This window comes from Pithys albifrons, chromosome 7, assembly GCF_047495875.1.
Source record: "Pithys albifrons albifrons isolate INPA30051 chromosome 7, PitAlb_v1, whole genome shotgun sequence".
Taxonomy (NCBI): domain Eukaryota; kingdom Metazoa; phylum Chordata; class Aves; order Passeriformes; family Thamnophilidae; genus Pithys; species Pithys albifrons.
In genome coordinates this window covers 32,435,108-32,460,907 of record NC_092464.1, presented here as the reverse complement: position 1 = coordinate 32,460,907, position 25,800 = coordinate 32,435,108, and the positions used below count along the sequence as shown (strand labels likewise).

At 38.5% G+C, this 25,800-nt stretch overlaps 1 protein-coding gene across 3 annotated transcripts in view; it reads left to right on the top strand.

Annotated features, from left to right (window-relative positions):
• RAPGEF5 (Rap guanine nucleotide exchange factor 5) overlaps positions 1-25,800 on the top strand; it is a 157,824-nt gene that overhangs the window by 4,386 nt on the left and 127,638 nt on the right. For 2 of the 3 annotated variants that reach the window (XM_071560903.1, XM_071560902.1), the window contains exons 2-3: positions 23,457-23,507; positions 24,316-24,422. In XM_071560903.1, the coding sequence (XP_071417004.1) occupies positions 23,457-23,507; positions 24,316-24,422 (158 nt within the window). The remainder of the gene's footprint in view (positions 1-23,456; positions 23,508-24,315; positions 24,423-25,800) is intronic. The other variant, XM_071560904.1, reaches the window with a different exon arrangement.

Below are 25,800 nucleotides of genomic sequence, written 5' to 3'. Positions count from 1 at the left end.
GCCTCTGGAAGCACCAGCAGTGAGGTCCTGCAGGCACATCAGTGTAGCAGTCACTCCATTATGCCTAAAATCCCTTTCATCACACTCAGTTGCAGTCTTAATGGACCTAATGCTGGTCCTGATAGAGCAGGGAAGTGCTCAGAAGAACAAGATACTGCCTTCCACACACACAGACACACACATTTTTAATCTCCTCTTCTGCTTCCTAGGTTCATATTTACACACAGATAGATACTGTTATATGTGAGCATTGATGTTGCTCTTTGTCACAGTAGGGGATCTGGAAAACCTTCAGAATGTCATGGTGTCAGACCCCGTTACTCTGATAATGTGAAAGATCTTTCTGGTCTGTACAAACCTTCATCATGGGATGTACCTTTTAGCTTGATGGAATGTAAAAAGGTATCTTGACTTTTTTCTCTTCTGAGACCCTGAATTACTTTTGCGAAGTTCCTAGAGGTCTTTGGCCAGGCAGATATTCTCAGACTTGTCTTCACCTTAGCTCTGTTTTGAGCAACTACTTTGTTGTATGTTTATGTGAGGATGTAAACCGAGTGTAGGGTTGCTGGTTGAAAAATAAACCACAGGACTTAGGGTATGGCTGCTAGAAGTCTTTATGAATTCAGGGTGAGACTGAAGAAGTTCATGGAAGAGAAACGGATTGAGCATATATAATCCTCCTCAGGCACAGAAGGTTCCTGAGCTGAAAATAGCTGGAGCGTTGGAGTGTATTAGAGATATCTCTTATATATTCTGGCACTAGCAGTTGTCATGCTGTTGGAGACAATTCCTCTCTGGCAGGGAGAAAAAAATCAAACTATATGCAATCTGCAATCTGTTTTAATTAAATGAAGTATCTGATCCTCTCAACCTACATTCTGCTAAGCTTTTCTTCATCTCTTGTAAAAAGCTTTCAATTGCTTATGTCATTCAAGTAGCTATTCTCTAATCAATTCATTTGGGAATTGGGGAAACTATATTGTCAATGAGGTTTTGCCAGGATATTAGAAATTGTGTGCTGGAAATACTCAGAATTTCCAGTCCTTCTTTCCATGGTTACATTATGGTGGAGTTGGGGTTTTATTGAGCCAAGCATATAGATCTGCCTGGCACCCAGATAATGTTCTCACAAGCGACTGATATTTATGGCAGCCTGTGTCCTTGTTGGCAGCTTCTCAGCTTCATAGTGCCTGAGTAACTTTGTATTTCAAGCTGCTGAATTACACTCTTTCCCTAATATTTCAATTCTTGAAGTCACTTAGTCTTTCTGTATCTTTCTGTTTACATTGGTTTTGACAATACCTCCAATTTTGTGCAATCAACACATTTTAATAGCACCTTTCTGTTCTTTTGTCCAATGCTGTTAATGAGAAGAGATGGAAAAAGTCGGGAGAACAATTTCTCTGGTACCTGTGTCGATGTTTTTTCTGCATTAAAAAGATGCAGTATTGTTGTGTATAGAAACTGTACTGGCTGAAATCAGCACAAAAAAGGCTGAACTGGCTCAATGGTTCGAAAGTTTTACTGTCAGAAGTATTATCAAATTTGGCTGATTGATATTGGTGAGATTTTGATTTCGAGCCTGTCACAGAGGTTCTACTCAGTAACTTAATACCCTCATTGCTTTGGCAGTTATTATGTGACTAAAAATAGTCATGATAAGTAGTCCTGAATTTTTCCTATTGTAATCAGGGTTATTAGGTATTCCTGCTAAAATGTATTCAGTTAAGATGATTGTCTTCCACATATCACATATAGTATATTTAAACTTGTCCAGTCTGTGACTGGTGACACATGAAATGTTGAGCAATAAGTAAAACAGGTTTAGTAAAAGTGACCATGGTAGCTGATGGGAATTTCAGTGTCTTGTGTGTTTATTTGCATAATTCACTTCATAGTTAGTGTTCAGTGAATTACTAAATTGAGAATAACTCTTAATTAGCCCATATGTTATGACATCTGAAAAATTATGCCTGGGTTTTATTAACAACAGTTGAATGAAATGGCAGGCAAACCCACACTTCTGCCCTAGGAAATAACCTAGGAAGTTTTGCAGAATGCCAAATTACTTTACTCCTTGAGGCTGGAGATTAGTCTGATTGCCAGGGTGATGCCCAGTGTGGTCTTACACTGGCACTGGGAGGGAGGCTGGTGCTGCTGCCAACATAGCAGGAGAAGGTACCATCATGTGGCTTGTGTTCATGGAAGCTGCATAAAATTGACATCAACCCCTTGAAACATAAAAAATGCAGCAGCTTGCTTTAAACTATGGGAGTGGTTCTACTTGATTTCTCTGTTTTGGGCCAGAACATATCCTGATAAGTCTCTCTTTGACCCACAATTACCTACTATAAACCATGGACTTGACTGTAACCCCTGTCCTACATTGCAAATTAAGCTCAAGCTGAAAATACCTTGAGCTCATTTTGCCTATGCTCAGCCTTTAAGTGCTTCTTGTCTTGTCTTGGTTATAATGTCTTCAGTTAAGGACTCCAAAAGAAAGTATTGATCAGCCCTGTATGTTTTTTGTATTTCTGGTTGGACTATATTCACTTTTGGTTTTGCTCCTGTTTCTAAGGGATGTAGGCTGCAGATCCTCAGATGTGGTGGTGCTCAGTGTGGCTTGGAAACCTATCAAAGAAATCTATGTAGGAAATAAGATCAAATCAATTGGAATTAAAAGGAATGTATATGTGTATTTGCAAAACTACTGCTAGTGTTGCATCTTGTGAAAGTCAACATGTGAGTTGATTGTGCCCTTAGTTACATACTTAAAGGGAAATAAGCAAAATTTACTTTGTGGAATTGTATGCTTTAATTTGCTTGGTTGCAAACCTGTATTATTGGTTAATTCATGCTAGATTTCCCAGCTGCCAGGATGAATGAACAACACTGTACTGTACAATTATGACAAACTCCATTAAGATTTGTATTCAGCTGTTGTTACTTGTATGTCTCCAGTGGTTTGAATGCCATTTGCGCCGTGAGGAAATTGTAAAACAAGCTGTGCATTTTTATGCTGATGAAAATGCTGAAAATAGACAGTGATAGCTTTTCAAAAGCAGAATATTCCATCTTTTCAACCTAACTCACAGAAGCCATTGTGATTAAACAGATTTATGCTAATGATATAGCAATTAAAGTAAGATTTCACATATAGGAAAGGAAGGCCCTTGTTCTTTATACTTATACTATGTAACTTTTTACTTATATAGTATAACTTTAGATGATTATTGCTTATTCAGTTCCAGAGGAAGTGCTTCTGCCCACCCGTGGTTTCTGACCTTGCCCCAGGCAGGTACTGGGTGTAGCAGTTAGTGTATGAAGTGGCAATGTTCAGTTTACAGACTTTTGGTCTGGCTCTGCCTAAGTACTTGAGACTTCAGATGGGTGTTGCTGCACTTCTGTGCCTGATCACAGGGCACCTGGGTTCTGTAGGTCTGGTCACAAAGTCGTCTCCTTGAGATGTCACCCATCTTCTATTATGGGTTCATATTAATGCTTAGAAAAAAAAGCCTTCATGTTGTTTTGGACTCACTATGGTTCTGTAGGGCTGAAAATAATATGGGACACCCTTTAACTCTGGACAGAGTGAGAGAGTGCTGTTCCATAGTTTTTCATGGCTAGCTTAGCTGGGCCACCCATACCGTGCTCTGCTCCTGTTCACAAACTCTTAAACACCCTTTTCCCCAAGTCAAGCTCCTCTGAAGATCCTGTAAAGTTCATATCAATAAATCCATTTCAGTGTAATATTTTAGTTTGCTTTTTAGTATCTGCTGTATAAACTTTATCTATGACACCTTTTGACTTAATAAATTTTCATTATATCTGTGCTTTTGACATGAGTTTAAGGATAAAAAAGACACAATTGGGGATCTAAAGTTAAAAGTCATGGAAACAGGATCTCATTATTTTCAAATTCTAGGTATAAAAGGCAGTAGCTATTCATAATTGTCACTATGTCTTTTATCTCGGTTAACTTATGGCTTGGCTTCGGTTAGTCTGACCTTGTAAAATGGTCTTATTGCCATTGTATTAAGCTAGGGTCACTTATTAATTTAATAGTTTAAATACTAAGGTGTACAATTTTCTCTGATTACTTCCTTTTTTTGTGAGATATTTTCCTGGAGAGACATAGCAAGCTAACTGATTAAAAGTCAATATATTTTTTTTAGTCCAAAAAGAAAATATTCTGCTGATTGAAAGAGAAAAAAACCCTTCAATCTCTATAAATACCAGTAGAGCTGTATTCATAGTATCAGCAAGGATCTTTTGCCTTCAGTTTTAGAACTGAATTAACCCATTAAATCTTAAAATGCCAAATGATTTCTAGTTTTCATTTTTTAAAAGATTGATTGTGAGGAATGCAAATTTCTTTTTTCCCCCCTTGTTGGTGAGGAGGTGGCCTGACTTTCCTTGCTTCCTGAACCTCATACTAGGACTTTATATGGCTGAGACATACGTATGCTTCATGAATTACAGAATCACAGAATATGCCAAGTTGGAAGGGACCCACAGGATCATCAAGTCCAACTCTTAGACCTGCAGAGGACCATCAACAAAAGTCACACATTCAGCCTAAATCTCCCCCGACAGAACTTCAGGCCACTACAGGGAGGAGATCAGTGCCTGCCCTTCTTCCCCTCACAAGAAAGTTGTAGAGGTCTCTCCTCAATCTCCTCTTCTGCAGGCTGAACAGACCAAGTGAACTCAGCCACTCTTCATACGGCTTCCCCTCAAGGCCCTTCACCATCCTCATTGCCCTTCTTTGGACACACTGTAATACCTGAATATCTTTCCTATGTTGTGGTGCTCAAAACTGCACACAATATTCAAGGTGAGGATGCCCCAGTGCAGAGCAGAGCAGAACAATCCCCTCCCTCGACTGGCTGGCGATGCTTTGCTTGATGCCCCCCAGACACGGTTGGCACTCCTGACTGCCAGGGCGCTGCTGCGTCACATTCAACTTGCCATCAACCAGGTCCCCCAGGGCCCTTGCCATGGCATGGCTTTCCAGCATCTTATTTGCTGTCTGTGCAAACATCTGGGATTGCCCCTTCCAAAGCACAGAATCCAGCATTTTCCCTTGTTGAACTTCATATGGTTGGTGATTGCCCAGCTCTGATTTGTCAAGGTCTCTCTGCAGGGCCTCCCTGCCTTCAAGGGAGTCAACAGCTCCTCCCAGTTTTGTGTCATCTGCAAACTTTCTTAGTATCCCTTCCAGTTCTGTATCCAAGTCATTTATGAAGATGATGAAGAGCGCAGTGTGTGAGTTAGAGCAGTAAGGAAAAAAATAGTTCAGAGCCTCTCCAGCAATCTTGTCACTTAACTGTGGAGTGGGTTTTATAGGTGTAGGTTTTACTATGATCTGCTGGTAGCTTCTCCTGCAGCTGCCCATTCTAAGCCTCTTTGCTGGTCATGTCTGTGTTGGCATCAGCACTCTGACTGTAGAACAAGCAACACCAAGGAAAGAGCAGTGGTTGCTTGAAATGATGCCACTGGCAGGAGAAATGTATGTGAAACCATGCCCTTCATAATGAAGTAGACAGTATACAATCTGTAGGTCAGTATTGAGGAGCAGGAAATACCATATTTTGGGTTGGAAAAAACCTGAAAAAAACCCCCAAAACAAAAAATCACCCCAAAATACCCAAACAAAAAACTACTAAAACCAAAGCAGACCAAAAAAACCCCAAACCACCAAAAAGCACCCCAACCCCCCAAAACTAAAAAACCCACTAAAAACAAAACAAAAACCCCTAACCCTCTGCGCTTCCCCCCCCCCCCCCCAACAAACAAAAAAACCCCTCCAAACCCCCAAACCTACAAAAAATCCAAACTAACAAACAAAAATACAGACAACTGAAAATTGAGGTGCAGACCACTTGTGAGTATCAAAAATTTATGATGTGGCATTGAGGAGAGTGAAAGCCATCCCTCCACCTCTCCTTCCCTGCCTGTCCTTTCTGAAGGGCTTGTAGCCCCCCATACCAGCACTCCAGTCATGTGAGTCATCCCACCACGTTTCTGTGACAGCAACTATGTCATAGTTTTCCTGTTGCACTATGGCTTCCAGCTCCTCTTGTTTGTTTCCCATACTGTGTGCATTGGTGTACATGCACTTCAGCTGGGCCACTGATTTTATTCTCAACTCGGGCTCTACACCCTTAGGCTTATCTCTGGAGAACCCAGTTGCCATTCCTTCTCCCCCTTCCTCAGTATCCACAAATATATAAGAGGTTGATAAAACTAATCAGTCTGTTATAGTAATGCATAAATAGTGCATTTGTAATTGTCTTTGACAGAAATTGCTTTGACTAGAAACATAAAATGCAAAAAATAATAGTGGTAGTTAAATTAATACCTCTTTATTTATATTTTTATTATTGTGTTGAAGGATACAAAGAGGAATATTCAGCAGATATTTAATTTCTTGTTTATCTCATTAAACAGACAGTCTCAAAACAATTGAGTTTCAAATTAGTTTTACCAAAGCTATTTATCTAATTATGGCTTTCACTGCACTTGAATGAATGGTTGCAAATCAATAGGTCTCTTAGGTTGCCAGGACACACATTAATATTGGTGAGTGTCCTAGCTGAATAGCAGGAGTAATGTATCTTGTTTTTTTCCATTGAGATGTCTGTTCTCAGTTCATACAGTATATGCATAAACTGAAAATTTATCTGAAAGCCTGCTTAAAGAGTTCCATTTTTAAGTTGATCTTTTACAATCCAATGTGGCAATAAATATTTACATTATATTGGTAGAGGTTTTATTAAAAAAATCCAAAACAATTATTTCAGAGGAAGCTAGTGTATAAAAACATGTTGTAGTGGGTTAAGATGATGGTTCATCTAGTCCTATATGCATAAGTTTGATGTTAATCTAACAGGTAACAGTTTAGGCACAAATATAAAGCTTCTTCTGCTTTCAAGAGAGTGTGTGGGCAAACGTGTAGCCTGTCTCCCATGTTGTTTGGTTTTTTCTATTTTTAAATAGACAGATACTTTATACTCTGAGATGTTGTTTATACTGGGGGCTTGTTAACATTAACCATTCTAGTTACAGCTTTTTCTAGTTATACATATACAAATCCAGTCTTTTAATGAATCTGGATACTATTTTGCCTTCAGACTCACCTTGGAACACAAATTTACAAAGGTTATGTGTGGGGTTTGGTGATAATGAGTTTATAGGGGAAGGAAAACTGTGTTTTGGTTTATTTTGCTGTTAATGAAAGCATTTATTTGTTATCAGTTTTGAATATCCTATCTTTAATTTCAGTGACTGTTCTGCTGTTCCTGTGAGTCAGGGAGCTTTCTGTGCTGACAGTTTTTTATTCTTTTTTACAGCTGTTTTTAAAGCAAGCAAACCCAGTCTCTCTAGATGACTCTTTCCATGCTGTAATATTTTTTGTTACCTAGTTCTGAACTCCATCTAGTTCTGGCATGTTCCTTTGAACTTGTGATGGCTTCTGTTGAATGAAATATTCTAGAGATGAGTTTGCACTGCTGTTTTATAGAAATTAGGCAATTTCCTCCCTCTCCATCATGTAGGCTTTTCATCCTACCAATTTGCTATCTTTTTTAGAACTCCTGGTGGCACTGATTAGTTCTTCACTGAGATGTCTTCACAGCCATTCAGGTTGCTTTCTTTAAGTTGATTTTTTAAAAAAACTTTGATATTATTTATTTTTGAAGTCATATAAATTGTCAGTATTTATTTTCCTTGCATGAGAATTACTTTACATTTGATGTGCATAAACATAATTTAACATGGAATTATTTACTTTCCTACCTTGACTACGTCCATCTGAAGTTGTTTATAGATTTCTGATTGTGACTAATCAAAATCATGTAAGTAAAATTTGCTACCTTGATGCTGACATCACAAATATGTTTTATTAAACAGCATTCGGCCCAGGATACAATGCTGTGGCATTTTTTCATTTTCCTTTTCCAAATTAAAGCAGCCTGTTGAATCCTGTTCTTATCCTTCATTACTTTGTTATTCCTTGATCAACTAAAATGTTTTGTTCTGCACATGAAAGACTGCTTGAGCTTCCTTTGAGAAGTTTTATGTGTTAGGGTGAATCCATACTACCCTTCTTGAAGCTGGAGGTACAACTGTACAGTATTACTGTCTGTGTGGTCTCTGAACATACAAGCAAACCAGCTAATACCACATCAGTCTTGACTTTGTTACAACACACTGTCTCAAAAGCTTTCCTTTTATTCTAAGGAATGTAAAAATTCATGACCAGTGAAGCTCCTATTTGTATGGCTCTCCACAGACTAGTAGCCAACAACTTTTTCAAGTGCTCTTGCAGAACTCTGCTCAGAGATTACCTCTTGGCTCTGCTACTGTCAGTATTTTCTTTAAAAACGCTAGTGATGGAGTGGAGAATAAGCTGTTAGGAAGTAGCTACCTGTTCAATACCTCAAAGAAGAAAGAGAAGAGAGGGAAAGCACCTTTTAACAATTGTTCATTTTTATTTTTCTTCTTGGGTAATTTTATAGCAAAACTGTTATTAGGAACAAAACTACCTAACAGGTAAACCATCAAAGATTTTTGAAGAATGTCACATTGCAGGCAGCTATTCTCTATTCTCGTAAAGATTTTCACTAAAAACAGAGACAAAAAATGTCCCTGTAGTGAGTGGTCTTTTGCATTTTAGCAGAAAGTGTAGCTAACAGAGCTACCCTCCAATTAAATCAAAGTTGGGTTCTTATTAAAAACAATGCAAACTTACACTCTTTGAGAAACGATTTATTATGGCTGTGGAAAAGTACCTATTTAAATTGTTTATTAATAGTAAAACACGTTACAAGAAAATCTGTGGGAGGATAGAGGAAGTGGATAAGGAAACATTACTTTTGTCCATTCTGTAAATAAAAATAATTCCAAAGAGGCTATCTAGAGACAGTAATTCTTTTTTATAAACCTGAATTAAAAACTGTCCCTGTATCTGAAGAGCTTAAGGTAAATTTTGTGAAACTTCCAAATCTGGAAACATGATTTTAAATGTTTTAATTTGAGTTAAGCAGAAAACAGGCTGAATTTTCATCCCTCCCTGTTCTTGGTGTTATCTGACTTTTAGAAATACATCTAAATGCCAAGGATCTGTGAGTCATCTTATGTTCTGCCAGAACCAACTGCAGTTTCAGTATGTGTATGCTTGTTTCTTTATACCATGACTTTTCCCCTCCTAAGTTAGTCATTGTTATCTCTTGGCACAAGCGGAGAGGTTAAAAACATCAACAAGCTTGAGGCATGCTAAAAACATGCAAACAAACCTCTCATGTAATCTTCTAAACCCCAGAGTGTTCCCATTCCTTTGTTGTTCATGAACCCATCTGATCTTTGATCATATCATGATGGAGGGAGCAGGGAGGTAAATTCCAAGGCAAGGGTTTACTAACCAGAAATAGTATCCTAGAGGCCCTCTTCAGTTAACTTCTGCTGGTGTGTCCAGTGTTCATAATAAACACTGTGGAATTACATAGAGAAAAAGCAGCAAATAGATTAGGCAGAGGTAAAAAAACCCTTGTGTTAATATTTTTGGAAGCTTTGCTTTTTGAAGAAGTCTCTGTGTGTGTCTATGTACCAGAAAGGTTCATAAATTCCATTAAATTTTGCTACAGTTATTTTTGGTGTTTGAGAAGTGACCAAATAGGTAGTTCCCCCAATGGTTTAGGCAAGTTTGGATGAAGTTGGTGAAGCCCTCGTGGTTTTTGGTAGTGGTTCCACTGAGACAAGGACTGGTTTGAAGTCACCTCTAAAAAACTGGTATTGGAAAGAACAGAGCAGTGAGGAAGGTGATTGGGCTGAGTATCAACTGGTTCTTCAGGATCTCAAAATGAAGGTCTCCCACAAAAAGTGATGATTTGCCATTAGTTTGCTCTAGTGTCAGAGTTTAACCCATGGCTCAGGTGTCCTTGCTGCAGAGTGAGCTATCAAGCTGGACAGGCTTTTGAGATTGTCATGGTAAAGGGGTTGGAAGAGTCTGAACTACCTGCTTTGGTAGGGCATCCAGGCTGTCCCAGGCTCCTTTGGTGTCCCAGCAGACTCTTAAGATGTCATTGACATTTTGTTAATGTTCATGGAAACACATGGAAACACGCATAGACCATCTCTGCTAGTCTGACAAAGCAGTCACTGTGGTGGGGAATAATGCAGTACATTAATCTTTTGGGTAATTTTTCTTCCCTGATTTCATTCTAAATTCACTAACAAATTGGTGTTTTCCATGGGTGTATTGCTAGAACCAGCTTTTCAAGACAGCAGCTCCCCATCTCTCCCACCTCCTGCTTTGCATAGGTCAGAAAACATTTGCTGACTTGAAATGATATTTATTAATGACTTTTAAATATGAGCAAGCTGGTAACCAGGATACAGTGGGCAAGTGGAAGGAGGATAACAGCATATTGAAGTGATTGATGTTGTAAGCAGTGGCTATGATGCAGAATATTAAATAAGAAAGTTAATTCTCTTTTCCCCTAGACCTGAAAAAAATGCTGCCAGTCTTTATCACTGTCCTTTTATTCCTATGGGACAAAGCACTCCTTCAAGGATCTTGGGGTGAACACTCAGTAAAGTGAAGCTGAAGAAGGCAGCTCAGTTCTATGTTGTTGCTTTACAGGAGAAGCCTGGAAGAGCCCTGGACAGTGTTGTGTGTGGTAGGTCAAGGAGGATGCAGCTTCAAGTAGAACATGGAATGCATGAACTGCTCCTTAGTCTGGTAATTGGAAGCTTCTCAAAGTGTAGTTTCCTAGCACTGGCTGCCAGGCCTGGCTGTCCTTAGGTAGTGGAAATGTGACCCCCCTAGAAAGGCAGTGATGTGTGAGTCCTTTACTCTGATTGTACTATGGCATCAACAGAGTGTTCTGCTGGCTCTTGGAGGTTGCTTTGTTCAGGATATGCTCAGTTACACTTTGACTGTGAGTAATGCAGAGGCTATTCTACTTTTCTGTTCTATGCTCAGTTCACACAACTGATAAGCACACTTATGTTCACATTGTGTCCTTCTATCTTACATGTTCTATGAGTATTTCTTTAAAAATAATAATAGTGCTACTACTGCTGTCTTCATTGAGGGATGAGGTGCACTCCTGGGTTGTTATCTCAGGTTCTGCAGGTGCAGGCTATGGGTACTGCCTCATGTATGTTTTGAAACATCCTTGAAAATGTCATCCACAACTTTCAAGCCAAAAGACAACAAAAGTTTATAACCAGTTGAGTAAGAAGCCTGATTATTAATAGAGTTTCACTTGACTGCAAGAACTACAGTTAAAGCCTTAGCATGACCTTCTGGTACGTATTTTTCTGGACCATATCTGATGGATGTCTGGCTTGTTTCATGGAGAGAGATGTAACCCCCAAACAGTTCCTCTGGAGGAGTAATTTTATTTACAGCCCTGATATGCAGAGATCTTTTTAAAATATTAGAGAATTCAACCTCTTTGTCAAGAGACACATCTTACACGGACATGTATGTTCAGCTTCATGACATGCAAGCCACCTCAGATCGCTGCACTGCTGTAATACTACGGGGTTCTTCTTTCCTCTGCATATGTGTTTTTCATGCTAATTTAGACGCTAGCTTTTTAAATTTTCTTTTGCATGTGCGTTTGAATATGGGAATAAGATTGACTATGATATAGACATCATATGGTGGGACTTCTGTTGGGATGAAAAACTAGATAATAGTTGCAAACGCAATTAAAGGTTAATTAATTCAGATAATTTAATTAGATGTAAAAAGTAGAAAAAATCTAATCATTTGACTCTCAAATTGTGAGGACCTTTTTTCTGTTTATGGAGTAGTATCTTTCTTGTAAAGGGAAAATGTGCCTTTTAAATTGTTGAAACTCTTCATAATGTGTATAAGAAATGAAACAAAGGGATAGGAACTTCATGCTTTAAGTGCTGGGACTAGTTTTGCTGGAGGGAAATTAATGACATCATGGGGGACAAGAGACTGATGGGGAACAAATCAAAGCAAGGTTTGCTTGTTTGTTTGTTTAGGTAGTTAGTTAGGCTGTCTAAAATAGGTTTTTCATATATACTTTCTCCATGAAGGGTTTAGTGCAACAGTTTAATACATCCTTTTCCTATGAATTTGAATGGGTGTATATGAATCTCAGAGGTGATAACCTTGCAATAGTATCTTATCAAATTTTGTGGGTTTTTGCTTAAACTGAGTTTAGTTGCATATCTGAACATATTCTAAACCTGAGAAGAGGTGCAGAGATCACCTCTGAAGGCCCATGCTGTCTTGAAAATAAGTGATGATTGCAGAGAATCCTAATAAGGACAAGTTCTAATAATGAAATTATAAAAAATCTCTTCTTGGACCAAGGCCCTAGACTTCAAAACTGGGAGTAAAAATGAGAAAATTCCCTGGTACCAGCTGGAAAATCTCAAGGGATAAACAATGTAATTTATATTATTTTGTTTTTATTTTATCATACTAAATAAAATTAGTATCTGTTAGCCATTTGGCACTTGAGCAGTTTTACTGTGTCAGAAAAAAATTTACAAGGCTCATCTGTGTCTTGCATATATATTTTCTGATTCTGCAACTTATCAGTTGAGTGAAAACTAAATTTGCCTAAGCTGCTTTTAGTGGTTATTCATATGTTCTAGACTCTTTTTCAGGGTCTAGTCCTATTCGATATCTAATCATTATTGCATGCTACTTCCCATGTTACTCTATGTGCTAAACAGTCAGGATTGAATGCAGTGGTTCCTGGTACATCGGTAGAGACTTTTGAACTGCATTGTTTTTCAGGTCCCTCCCTATCTCAGAGATAACAAACGTCCCTTTGGAGATAGAGTGCACTTTAATTTTCATTGGCTCTTGCTTCAATGGCTGGTCTAAAGACTTTCAAGCACAAAAAGGTGTTATGACAGTTAAGTGCAATTCCACTCTGCAGACCCTTTGAAGATGCTGGTAGCAAAGCTCCAAGTAGTGCTGAGGCTCTGGGGAGAGCAGGTGAGGAGTTCCTGGATCTTCAGTTTGTTGTGTGGTCCAAGGGAAAACTTTCTTCTTTCTTTGTGTATTGAGTGCTTTTTAGCTCTCTGTACACTGAGGCCAGGACTGCTACATAAAACTAAAATAGCTAAGCTTTTATAGTTTTTCTACAAAAAAGTAAATTACAGCTGTTCTTCTGGAAGTGGTTAAGAACTCCCACTCTCCAGTCCACAGTAGGTTGGCACTGGCTTGTGCCAAGAGCTACTGTCAGTGAAATTAATGTTGTTCCCAAGAGGTCGCATAACGGAGTGCTGCCAATACAAACCCTTATGCTGCAGATTCTCAAACTGTTAAGGCAACAATGCAAGCTTCTTTAACAGGAGCCTGTTTACACACTCTGGAGGCCACTCCCACTCTCTGAAAACCTCGGAAGCAAGAAAGGCAGATGTTGGCAGTTTTACTCAAGATCTGTTGCATTTTAAACATCTTGTAGGTATTTGGAGTGGGGCTGCCCTGGGTACATTGCAGAGAGTTTGTGTGCTTCTAGCCCTTTGCTGGGAGCTGATCTTTACCAGTTGGTCTCAAAGTGCTTAAAGAGAGTGGCCATGGCTATTCCCATTGCATGGGAAGGGAAATAACTTGCTGAAGGTTGAACCATGCCATATTCAGGAATAAAACTGAGGTACACTGAACAATTTGATGCTTTGCCCAGTAGGTCACTTGGTCCCTGCGAAATCAGGAAATCAGTTTGTCAGAAACAGAGGAGATAGTTTCGCTGTCTTGTACCAGAAAGTTTTAACTGTGCTTTACTACCAGTAAAAAGATATGGGAACCTACTTGTTGACCTACCTTTTGTTATAAACTTGGCATTCACTGGGAGCAGGGGCAATAAATAACAGGGATATTAGAAACACACCTTTGTACACTTGTAAAGCAATTCATGGACTATATGTGTGCAGTCTATTAAAAAAAAAGAAAAAAGTGGTCAGAAATATAGACTTTTTCAAATAGTTAACTAAACTGATGCAATTTATTGTGATGTGTTTTCATAAATCATAATCAGAGCACTGAATTTTAACTTTGTCTTTTTGTACTTGGAACATTAAATATACTGTATTTATTGGAAACTATAAAACTGGTTCTTTAATTGCAAATTGCTTCTGAATGAATTAAGGTTTTAATGCATTTTCTTATTCAATAATATATGCACTCTATATTGACATTTGTAGCTATTTGTTAGCATTGTTCACAGCTGATTTGCTAAATATTTGCTAATATTTGAGTTTTTTTCCTGTGTCTGTGTTCACTGAAATAGTTGCAGCAATATTGGGTATTTTTCTCTTTTGCTTCTTGGTGGCGTTCTTGCAGCAGAGGTCAGCATCCTTACAGCGGGGTTATGGGGGCGGTTCAGAAGAAGGCCCCTCAGCCTGTGCTGGGGAAATCCAAGTACCTAACCCAGTAACTGAATGTGTTGGTTTTGCCTTACACCAGAGAGGGAACATTTGAACCAACCACATGTTGGGTGGTTGGTAATGACAAGTGAGATGAATCACTTAATTGATTATCTGCTTTAATTTTTTTATTGTATTTAATCTCTGACAAATGTGGACTGCTAAAGGCCAAATTCTGGCACCATTATCTGTGGTAATGTTGACTGCTGAGGTACATCAGGTCCTCAGCAAATGAGACCTGGCACTTGGGGAATTTTATGGGGAGAAGTTTTAGTGGAAGTCTAACATGAAAATATGTGATTTTAAGTGCCTTTTAAAATATACACAGGATGCATCCAGAAAAATGCTTCTGGTTGCCCTGAAGCTTCACAGACTTTGTCTTCCATGCCTGATGCAGCTGATTGGACCAGAATTAGTTTGTATTTGGGAGTGATGGAGCAGGAGAGAATTACAGAATGCTCTGGGTTCTGAGGGACCTCCCAGAGGCTGTTTGATCCATTCCCTTGTCTGTGCAGGACAAATTTCAATGCCAGAGCAATTGTGCAGGATCTTCTCTAGTAAAGTTATGAAAACTCCAGGAAGAAGATTTTATGGCTTAAGCATTTATTCCTGTGTTCGACACACAGTTTCCTCATGAAATTTCTTTTTACTAATGCTTGCGTTTGAGTCAGACTGCCTGCCTTTGAGAAGGCCTTTGCCAAGTTGATGTGGTATGCTGCTTTTATTTTTTTTTTATTTTTATTTTGAAATGAGAAGGTGCTTTGCTGGCAACACAAGAAATATGTCAACAGAGGTACTTTGAAAAGCTTTTAAGTATGTAGACAATCTGTGTTTTCCTACTCCTGATCTCTCTTTTAAATGTTTTGTTGATGTCTTCATTTAGATTTGGCTGAAAAGAAATAGGAACATCTTTTTAATTATAGTATGAAATATTCACTGTGCCTTCTTTTGAAAGCTCCAAATAATGTGCTATTAAATTCAAACTTTCATCATTAGAAATATTGTTACATTAAATTTTAACAATCACTAAGAACTCGACCCATCTGCTCTTGTGCTGCCCTTCAGATCAAAACTAAACCACATTCTGGTAGCCAGGGACACAATGGTAGATTACAAGAACCATCTACTGTATTTATTTGATGCTGAGTTTTAAAGAGAAATAAGTAAAGCAATATTGCTAAATGTTTATGGTGGCAGTCTGTACAGTTCCTATTTTGTACTGAAGAAAAGAGAGGATACTACTTTCCTGTGAAATGTCACTGACAGCCAGGAAGAGTGAAATGCACTGAGAAGTTTTTAAGGTAGCATTAGAAAAGGTATGGCTGAAATGGCAAACTAGAGCACAAATGCTGCAATAAAGTTTGGTTAGCTAAGGAACATCAATAGACAAGTGCTCTCTGCATATCTTAATGTTATATAAAGCCCAATAAACCCCAGTAAATTTCTGATTCTTTCTTTTTTTTATATTAATGAACACTCATTGCAAACATTGTATTAGCATATGAGTTGAAAATGTCCATTATCTTTTTATAAGAAAGAGAAAACTAGTTTAAACTCTGTTTCTATATTGTAAACTATGTCTGTAGCCAGTGTAGTCTACAGCTGATCTGTGGAACTAAAGGAAATGGGAATCCTGTTTTGCTTAAGCTGATGCACTTAAATGATTGAACATGGAATTGGAGGTGAAGTTCCCCATTACTGACACCCTTGAATTTTGTATTGCCATTTTTTGTGAGCATAGTTAACTTCCTTTTTATGTTGACAGAGCAGAGACACTGTTCTGTCAACATAAAAAGGATTTATTAGGTGTGTTTTATGCCATCATTCCTTGGATAGCTTTATTTCAGCACAAACAAGTGCTTCCTCTGAGCACAGCTGTCCCTTCCTGCCTCCCTCCGCATCCCACTGCTTATGCCTGTGCCCCTGCTGCTTGCCTTGCTGGATCATGTTTGCCTGGCTCCCCAGTGACCTGGAGGAGGGAAATAATCTGGGTTAGGATAGAACATTATTTAATGAGCCAGTTTGAAGCAATTGGTCCTTCAGCTTTGTTTAGCACATGGGTTTATGGACATGTGTGGAAGCACAGGGGAGAAGAGCAGTGGGAATGGGAAGTTGAAGCAGGATGTATAGAGAGGACCTGATCTGCTTGTCAACAGCCTCACTTTATTGTTCTTTAAACTGATCATGGGAACTGATCATTAGCAGCAGAGTGATGGTCTTTCTTCAGTAACATAAAGTTTCTAACCTAGGCATCCCCCTCTGCCAGTTTAGCATTCCTTTCTTTCTCTCAATTTGGGTAGGTGTCAGGATGTTGCAGCTTTATTTGAGGCACAGGATACAGACAGAGGAGGTTTGGGCCTGTGTTGGTGCCTTTCTGAAGCTGGATTTATCCCGGGCTTTGCTCCATGGTAGGCCTGAGAAAGACAGAGGAGAGAAACCAGCCAGCCCTGCCATATTACCGTCTGTGCTGTTGTTAACTTCTTTTGAGCACTGCAAATAACTTTTGCTCTTGGACACTAAATTATGCTCCTTGCTAGGTTATTGAGACTCTGAAAATGACTGGTTTATGACAGATTAGCTAAAAAAGAGTTTTGTTTGAAGCATAAGCACATTAGCCATATTGAGTTTGTTAGGTACTGGAAAATAGAGAAATTCTGAATGCAAAGCTCTCCTGACTGTCACTGTCTCAGAAACAAGTCTTTAAACATAAAGAGCATTGCTTGTCTTTATAAGGAGAGTCCATTTTCTTCTAACATCCCTTTCTCTTTTGAGAGAAGTGAAAATGAACCATCTAGTTGTGGATTTCCTTCTTTGTCAAATAACTTATTTTGCAAATTCTTGTTATGCAGAAAATGGACGAGAATACACTCCTTAGTTTTCTTTTATTAATGACCCATTTGGGTTTCTCTAGAGAGCTTTGCAGGCTCATCTGGGAACCCTGCATTGCAAGCTCTGCCAAATACAGTTTTCTCTTTTTACAGCTTTTTAACCTTTCTATGCTACACCTAAGTATATGAAGTTTAAGGTGATTAGATCTTTCCTTTATAAAGAAGATCCTTTATGAAAGGTTTTATAATTAATCTTAAATAAACATCAATGGAGAGAACTATTCCATTGGTTATTCTTCATTACCCCTGAATTCTAACAGAGGGTTTCAAGAGGACCAGTGGGAGAAGGCTGTTATGAATATTATTTGGCAAAAAGTCAGGCATATTCTGTGGTTTCATATGAATGATATCTGCTGAAAGTCAGCTAGCTTCCCAACCAACTCTGCTTGCTGTGTCTTAGCAACAAGAAAAAATCTGTTGCCACATGGAAACAGATTGGGATTCACGACAACACTCCCTATATCCAGCCACCCTCAGACAATGGCAGCATTTCACCTACAAAACACAACACCCATGTCTTATTTCTGCTTAAAACGCCGATAATTTAGACATTAGCAAGTGATGTCAAATGCAAAAAATTCAAAAGGTGGCAAAGTGATAAGTCATTTGTTCAGTAATTTTTTCTCCCTTCCCCTACTCCTTGTCTGGGTTGAGTAAGCACTGGGAATAAATGGGCGTTTACTCCTGCAGAAATTACTGCCTTCTTGTGTTGCTGGTTGAGAAGGGTGTGCCAGGCAGGTACATCCCAGCTTTGTTTTAGGATTTGTGTTCAAATTAGGGGTGGAGTGACACTGTAATTATTATAACTGCTTGGTTTTGGCAACTCCAGCAATTCTTTTTGGTGAAAAAACCCCACAGGGTTCTATCAATTGTAACTGTTGCAGTGGTTTTTGTCGCTGTTATGGCATTATCATTGTCATGGTTCATAATAAGACAAAGAAATCTGGTTAGGACAAAAATAATTACTTTTTGATTTGTGTGTGGAGTGTGAGAGAACCTGAGGGAAATTAAGTAAACCCCCCTGGTGGATTTCTTAAGTTTTTCCTGAACCACTGTATTGTTATTGCTGAATGATCAGCAAAGAGAGAAATGCACAAAGAGATGATTGTTTTTGAAAGTGAATTTGGACTTGGCTTTATTTGTCATCCTTTTCCATATGCTCTTATGGTTGGAATGTGAGAAGTTTCCAGCATGAATACATGTGAAAGTGTATTTTAGGTGAAGATGCTTAAATACTTGCTGGATTTGTGTCTGAATATATGATTTCCTTTGTGGTCACATTAACCAATTTAGGATTCAGGTGTTGACTAGTTGCAGAAATCCCCCTGTCAGGGAATAGAAATGATCTCATTATCAGGTAGTCTGTGTTACACCATGTGCATTTCAAAATGAGATGATTTTTTTTATTCAGGCTCTTTATGTTTAAGGAATAAAAACACTGGAGCATTTGCTTAATTTTAAGTACACTGAGTAACTTAATTTGAAATGCACAAGTGATACAATGAATTCTTTAGGGACCTAGTGATAGTTTCCTGAAACTATGGACAATTGTTTTCTTCTATTTATATGTAACAAAAATGTTCCTAGAATGGCTTAGCAGTGAGTTGATTGTGGACATGTTTGCAAATTAAGCCCTGATCAAACAGGCAAATATTGATGAGTATGTTGTAAACTCAAACCAGGTAAAGTTTGATTGCACATTGCAAACTCCTAAGCATAGAATGTTGTGCTCATATTTTGGAAACACAACAATTTAACCCAGATATTTGAAAAACATGGAATGGAAGCTTGAACAATTTGCTTGGGAAGAAGAGCTGTAATTCTGCCTTTTTTTGTTTCTTTTAGTTTTAATAGAAATCTCACCATAAAATATTTAGAAAAAGGAATAATCTTGGTTAATAAAAAAAAATTTCCTGCGTCCATGTTTTTGTCAAAGTTTTTTCCTTTTAAACACACATGAATATCAGAAGCTCTTACAAGAAAGGTAAAACCTTTCCATGGTATATTTGAAATTATTATTTTCCTGCAATTTCTGCAGCCTCTTTTGAGTTGTTACAGCATGTATTTAGTGTAGACAGGTTGCTGGCTGCTACCACTGTATTAAATCCCAGCTGAGGAAAGCACTTGAACTGGAACTCCAAGCACTCTTGCTTCGTTTCTTTCTGAGCTTGGTGGTAATGAAATTACTAGCAGATGTATGGAGCATTGCTGATGCTACTGCGACTGCAGTGCTGGCAGGAGCAGAAATATCAGCAGTTGTTTGAACAGCTTGGGCGGGAGGTGAAGTACAAGCAACTTGTAGGCAAGTCATTCTCCCGATTTGAGATGAGGCCAAAGCAAAATCCCAGGTCTAAAAATGAGGAGAAAATTCAAATACATCTTCTAAAAGTATGACTAAAACCATGCTCTGTAGTACTGTTAGCCCTTGAATAGAACATTAACCAGGTTGTTGCCATAGTGGAGCCAGTTCACTTACTTTCCTGAGTAAAGAATTAAGTCAGCATCTTAGAGTAAAATACAGTAAGATACAGCTTGTTCTTTCCAATGGAGACCAAAATATGCTTAATTAGTACACTTTGATTGTTGTGTGGTATGTCTTGGAGCGATTTCTTTCCAATCCTTTCAAAAATCAGTTTGTGCTCACAAATCAAAATATTATCATCAATATCTTTGTATGCTTAGCTTTAAATAATGTCAGAATTTTTCAACTTGTTTAAAAGTAACTATCCAGTTAAAGGAATGCTAATTTAAACTCATAGAGACCTTGTGTAGTAGTCAGTCATTGAATTAGCCTGTGCTTTTAAAAACCTAGCTGGAATAATTGATTCTTTGGCTGATAATTCCATGGTCATGTGCTTTGTAAAGAAGTATTTCCTTCTGGTTGTTTTAATTACTTGCTGGTTACTTTATTTTAACCCTTCCATTCTTTTCACACCATTACTCTACTCCCTGTGCTTACCACAGTAAACACCTTCATAATTTTTCCCGATTTCAGATTAAATTCTGTGGTGTATTTAGATTTGGACCCTAGCAGTCCTATCCCAATACCTTCTCCTGGATGTCTTGTTCCAGCTGTCCTCTCCTGCTAGATACAAGTCACATCCCCAAGCTAGCATGATGCCATCTCTGTGCCACATTCATAGTTCAGGCTCCTGATCATCCAGCCCAAGGCACCAGCTCCCTTCCTCTTTCCTCCTGCACCACAGCAGGGAAACTGAAGCACCTGTGCACACCTGCTCATGTGTGATGGGACAGCTTTCTGATGGGCACCATCTTGTCCCAGAACCACACATGCTGCCACATCCCTGTCCTAGCCCTGACATGTGGTTTGGCAAAGTTTCTCCTCAAGCTGGTGAAGAGGCACAGAGGGATGCCAGAGTGGCTGCAGCTAGAAAGTAGTACTTGGCATGGGCAGTCGTAACTGTTGCAATGTAGTTTTTATGACAGATGAGTTGTTTGCTTGATGACTAACTTGTTTGCTTTAAAAGCACTTTTTGAATCATTCTTAGAGTTATTTGTAAATGCATTTTGAATCTGTCATTTTTTTCCTGTCAACAGAGATTTTAAACTCTATTGCCTCATGGTGGCTGTGGCCAACGTGGCCACCAGTCTCCACTTGTCTCATGAGATCTGCTCTGTTGGCAAGCAGCAGATCAAGGGGAGCATCTTTCTGAGCTGGCTCCCTTAAGACCTGTTTATAAAGTTGTCATCCAGGCTTTTCAGGAATCTTCTGGCCCAGGTTGTACCAGCTGTGTGATGTTCGCAGTTGATTTCTAGCAAGTGGAAGTCCCCCGTAAGGACAAGGGCAGGTGACTTGGAGGTGTCCCTTAGTTCCTCAAAGAATAATTTGTCAGCATCATTGTCCTGGCCAGGAGGTCTATAGCAGACTCCCATGATGACATCTGCATTATTTGTTTGGCCCTTGATTCTTATCCGGAGGCTCTCAACTGTGCCTTTGCCAGTTGTGAACTCCATATATTCTAACCCTTCTATTACATACAGTACCACCCTCCCACCTCTTCTGACCTGACTATCCCTCCTGGAGAACCTGTAACCATCGAACAGGGCACTCCAGTCACAGGACTCATCCCACCAGGTTTCACTCATGACAGTGATGTCAAATCTCTGGGACTGGGCACAAGCTTTGAGTTCCTATTATTTGTTCCTCATACAGCGTGCATTAGTGTAGGAACATTTCAGGTGTGGTACATTGTAGAAAAGACATTTTATGAAATGTTTTGCATAAGTCCAGGTAGATGACATCAGTCACTCTTCTTTTATTCATCATTACTGTAACCCCATTGTAGAAGGCAACCAAATTTGTCCATTTTGCTGAGTTCCATCTTATGCTGTCATGTAACTGCACACTGCACTAGCAGTATTTTTCCTGGTTGAGGCTCAGCTTGGGAAGGGAGCAGGAAGGGGGGAAATCAATGGATAAGCTTTGACTGTGCTGCTGCAGTGAGTGAGGCTTGTTGAATGAAAGACTTGAACAGAAACCAAGTGAAGTGGTGGTATGTAGGGCTGCAGCAGAAGTGAAGTGTTAATGACTTTCTAGCTAGGAAGAGTAAGTGGGATCCAAGGCAATGTTGCACTCTTACAGCATCTTTGTTGGGTATGGGAGAGGGGAATTAATCTTGTATGTTATAGTATTTCCATATGGAACTACTGTTACGCATGGAACTACACTACACATTTGGGATGAGCGTGGAAGGATAAACAGTATTAGATGCTTCTATGTTCTTTCATTCTTCCCTTTCTAAAAATGCAGTAACAAGAATACAGGGAGAATAAAGCAGGTGGCGTTACTGAAATATGGATTCTATAATTCTTGCAGGGTGTGAAGGATGGGGCTTTTTTTATGATTGCAATATACCAAGTGAGAATTAGATCCTTCTCAAAGTGAGGAATTAATTATACTGCTTACAAGTTGGAATAATGTGAGGGAGCACCACACGATCTTCATGTTGTGATGTGAATGTACCTGCACAACATCTGTTTCACTTCCAGGATTATTTTAGGCAATGTTTATTTAAGTTCTAAGTGGCTTGTAGTAAGATAGAAGTTGCAAGTAAGCATCAGCATAGCCAATATCTTGTTTTTTAACAGTGAAAAGATATGTGGGTATCGTTGTGTGGAAAGGTCTAATAACCTTACTCTCATGGAGATGTTTATCCTGTCTCTGCCTTCCAGAGTTCTAGTTTGCTGTTAATTTTATAACTTTAAATCCCAAACTAGTTATCAGTGATAAGGTTTTAGCATTTGCTTTTTCCTACTCTGAATACTTATTTGTCATTTTCTGTTCTGTCTCCTCAAATAAGAAACCTCTCTATTTTCATTGAGTGATTGGTATTCTCATGTAATGTAAAACAGAGCACAGAAAGCCTGTCTTTGCTCTGTCATTTTGATATTTTGTATAATTGTATTATGTCTCTTGTAATCTCTCCTTTGTAAAGAGACACAGTCTTTTCTGTCTCTTCTCACATTAAAATTTATCCAAATCATTTATTATAACTACTACTATTATGTGTGAATCCCCTCCAATATTGGCGTGTTCATTTTTTGAGATGCTGTTACCCATGCAACATGTGACAGGTCAGAGATAACACTGACCTACATTAGTTATCTCCCTGCTGATCACCCTTTATTTTTCATTGATCCTAATTTCTTTTAACAACAGTTAAGAATTTAATTTAGAAGGGTGGTCTTCCTTGAAAAGTATTCTATGACCCTGAGGTGTCTTTACTGAATTGAGAAAGTTTGCTTTAAGAGGATGTGTAATTACATTTTCCCTCTAATATCTACTGTTTTCAATGCTGAGCTCATTATGATACTGCCTTTTCACATAGCATTTTTCAGGTTTATCTTGAAATTCTTCACAGTCATTTATGGTCTTTCCTGACCCAAATAATCTCCAGATCAATAATAAACGTAATAAACAACACAGGACTGAGTTTACCATCCTTTTACCTGATGTGAAAATATTATTATTTGGAGGTGTCAGTTAGACCACTCAGATTATTTGATAAATTCTTTTTTATTTATATTTAAATAACTGAAAGACTAGATTGCTACTACCTTTTTTTTCCCCGTTCAAAATCCAGCATAAACCTAAAGGTCTACCAAATTATTTTACAGACCCTGTCCAGAAGAATTTCAAATCCATATTTGGAAACTCCTTCAAATAAGGTACTTGACAAGCTTCTTTTTAATTCTATTTCACCAAACAACATATTAGGAATATTTTTGCTTTGGTTCAACCTCTTAATCATAGCTTTGAAGACACTTGTGAATGTGACCTGCAGATAAAACCAGTTAAGAAGTTATCATTTTGTTTGTGTGTGTATTACAAATCATGCTCTTTTATTACTGAGTTTGCAAACTAAATTGTTGTGAATTCTAATGTGCACTTGCTTCCCTGCTCTTTAAATGATTGCCACTGTTTAGCTTACTTTTACAATATTTAAGAACTTTGTTCCTCTTGTACAAGACTTTACTGTCTCAGGACTACTTTATATGCCTTGAAAGATTCCTAAACATTGGAAACAAACAGACAAAAAGATGAAACCAGACAGAATGGATTTCAGGTTCGTTATTTGTTTTACTGATGTGCTTTGCTGAAATGTGAGGAAAATTCATCAGTAAGGAGTGGTATACAAAGACCAAGTGGAATATGGTTTCACTGAAGATCGAATTGGGTCCTCTTTTAATAGACACATAGGCAACCTTGAGGTGTAAGTTAGAAATCAGGAAATCAGGGAACTCAAGAGTGTGTCCGTTCTGAAAGACCACATCCTCCTGGTAACCCATGGTACTACTGGGAATGGCAGAAGCTGTGGTGCTTTTCCTATGAGATTTTGACTGCTTGCTTGTCACTTCGGGGGGGGGGAGAAGGCATTGCTTGGAGGGAGGGAGGGAGCGGACGGTGGGAAGGCAATTTACTGCAGCAGGAATAAATCCTTGTTTGTCACAGCTTTTAATTTCTCTTTTCATTCAGATTTATGGAGAAAGTTCTTCCTGTGCTGGTAGAGCTCTCAGGAATATTTTTACTCTACAAGCATCTGACCTAATTAAAGACAGGGTGTACCTTACTGGCATTTGCAGGTAACTCAAAATACTTTGTTTTAATCAACATTATGGGGTTTATTTGCATTTATCTATGCCCTGAATTGATAAAAGAGGAAATTCTGAGTGTGAAACTTCCTGTATATTACTAAGAATTGAAAATAGTTTCTCTAAAAAATTCTTTAAAATCTCATGTATCTTAATATCTTTGCTTAAGTTACACTGTCAGCTGTCAGAAAGCAGCAGTGGCCTGATTGTATATCCATTAATTCAATTGCTTATTATCGCATATACAATAGCATTTATCAGTTATTTTGTTGAAAAGAAAAAGTATTAAATTCAGCCCTGTTATAAAAGAGATTAATTGGATTCCTAAGATTTAGTGACACAGTAATTTTGGCAAGTAATTCATGGAATATTTTTGTAATGAAGTGATTTTCCATTTGTGTTGCATTATAGCATAAATGCTTCCTCCTATTTTCAATTATACCAAAATGTACAGCTCTCTATTATAGCACCATTCATTGAGAACTGTATTTAAGAAAAATTCACTGTTTTTAACAAAATTATTTAAATATATATGTTTACCAATAATATGAAAGATTAGGTACATCATAGAGCAGCACTCAAGGTCTTAGACATATTATATAGCTGTATTTCTTATGCCCATGCTCAGAAGGGAAATAAAATCCTGATGCTAAAAGTTGGATTTTATTTAGCTCTTATACATCTATGGATGACTGTATGCAGCACAAATTGATAAAAGTATTACATATTGCAAAGTGTGCTACATGAATTAGGTATGTAAGGGAACTTGAACATCTACCATGAGTTCCCTCATTGTAGGTAGGGGTATTGCCTGAGACTTGCCAGAGTAATTTCTTCCCTTGAAATGAATAGGACTGCAAAAATTAGCAATTGAGATAAAAGGTTTGCTCTGCTGAACTAAAAGGTTCCTTTTAATGGCTTCAAAAATAGCCTTTTATGACAGAGAAGGGCAACAAGGCTGGTGAAGGGACTGGAGCACATATCCTATGAGAAGAGGCTGAGGGAGACGGGATTGGTCAGCCTGGAGAAGAGGAGGCTCAAGGGAGACGTTATTGCTCTCTACAACTACCTGAAGGAGGTTGTAGCCAGGTGGTGGTTGGTCTTTTCTCCCAGGCAACCAGCAGTAGAACAAGAGGGCACAGTCTTAAGCTGCACCAGGGGAGGTTTGAATTAGACATTAGAAAGAAGTTCTTTACAGAAGGTGTGATTGGACATTGGAATGGGCTGCCCGGAGAGGTCATCAAGTCTCGCATCACTGTTCTTGGAGGTATTTAAGAAAAGACCGGATGAGCCACTTAGTGCCATGGTCTAGTAGGCAGGATGGTGTTAGGTCTTTTCCAACCTGGTTGATTCTATGATTCTATAAAAG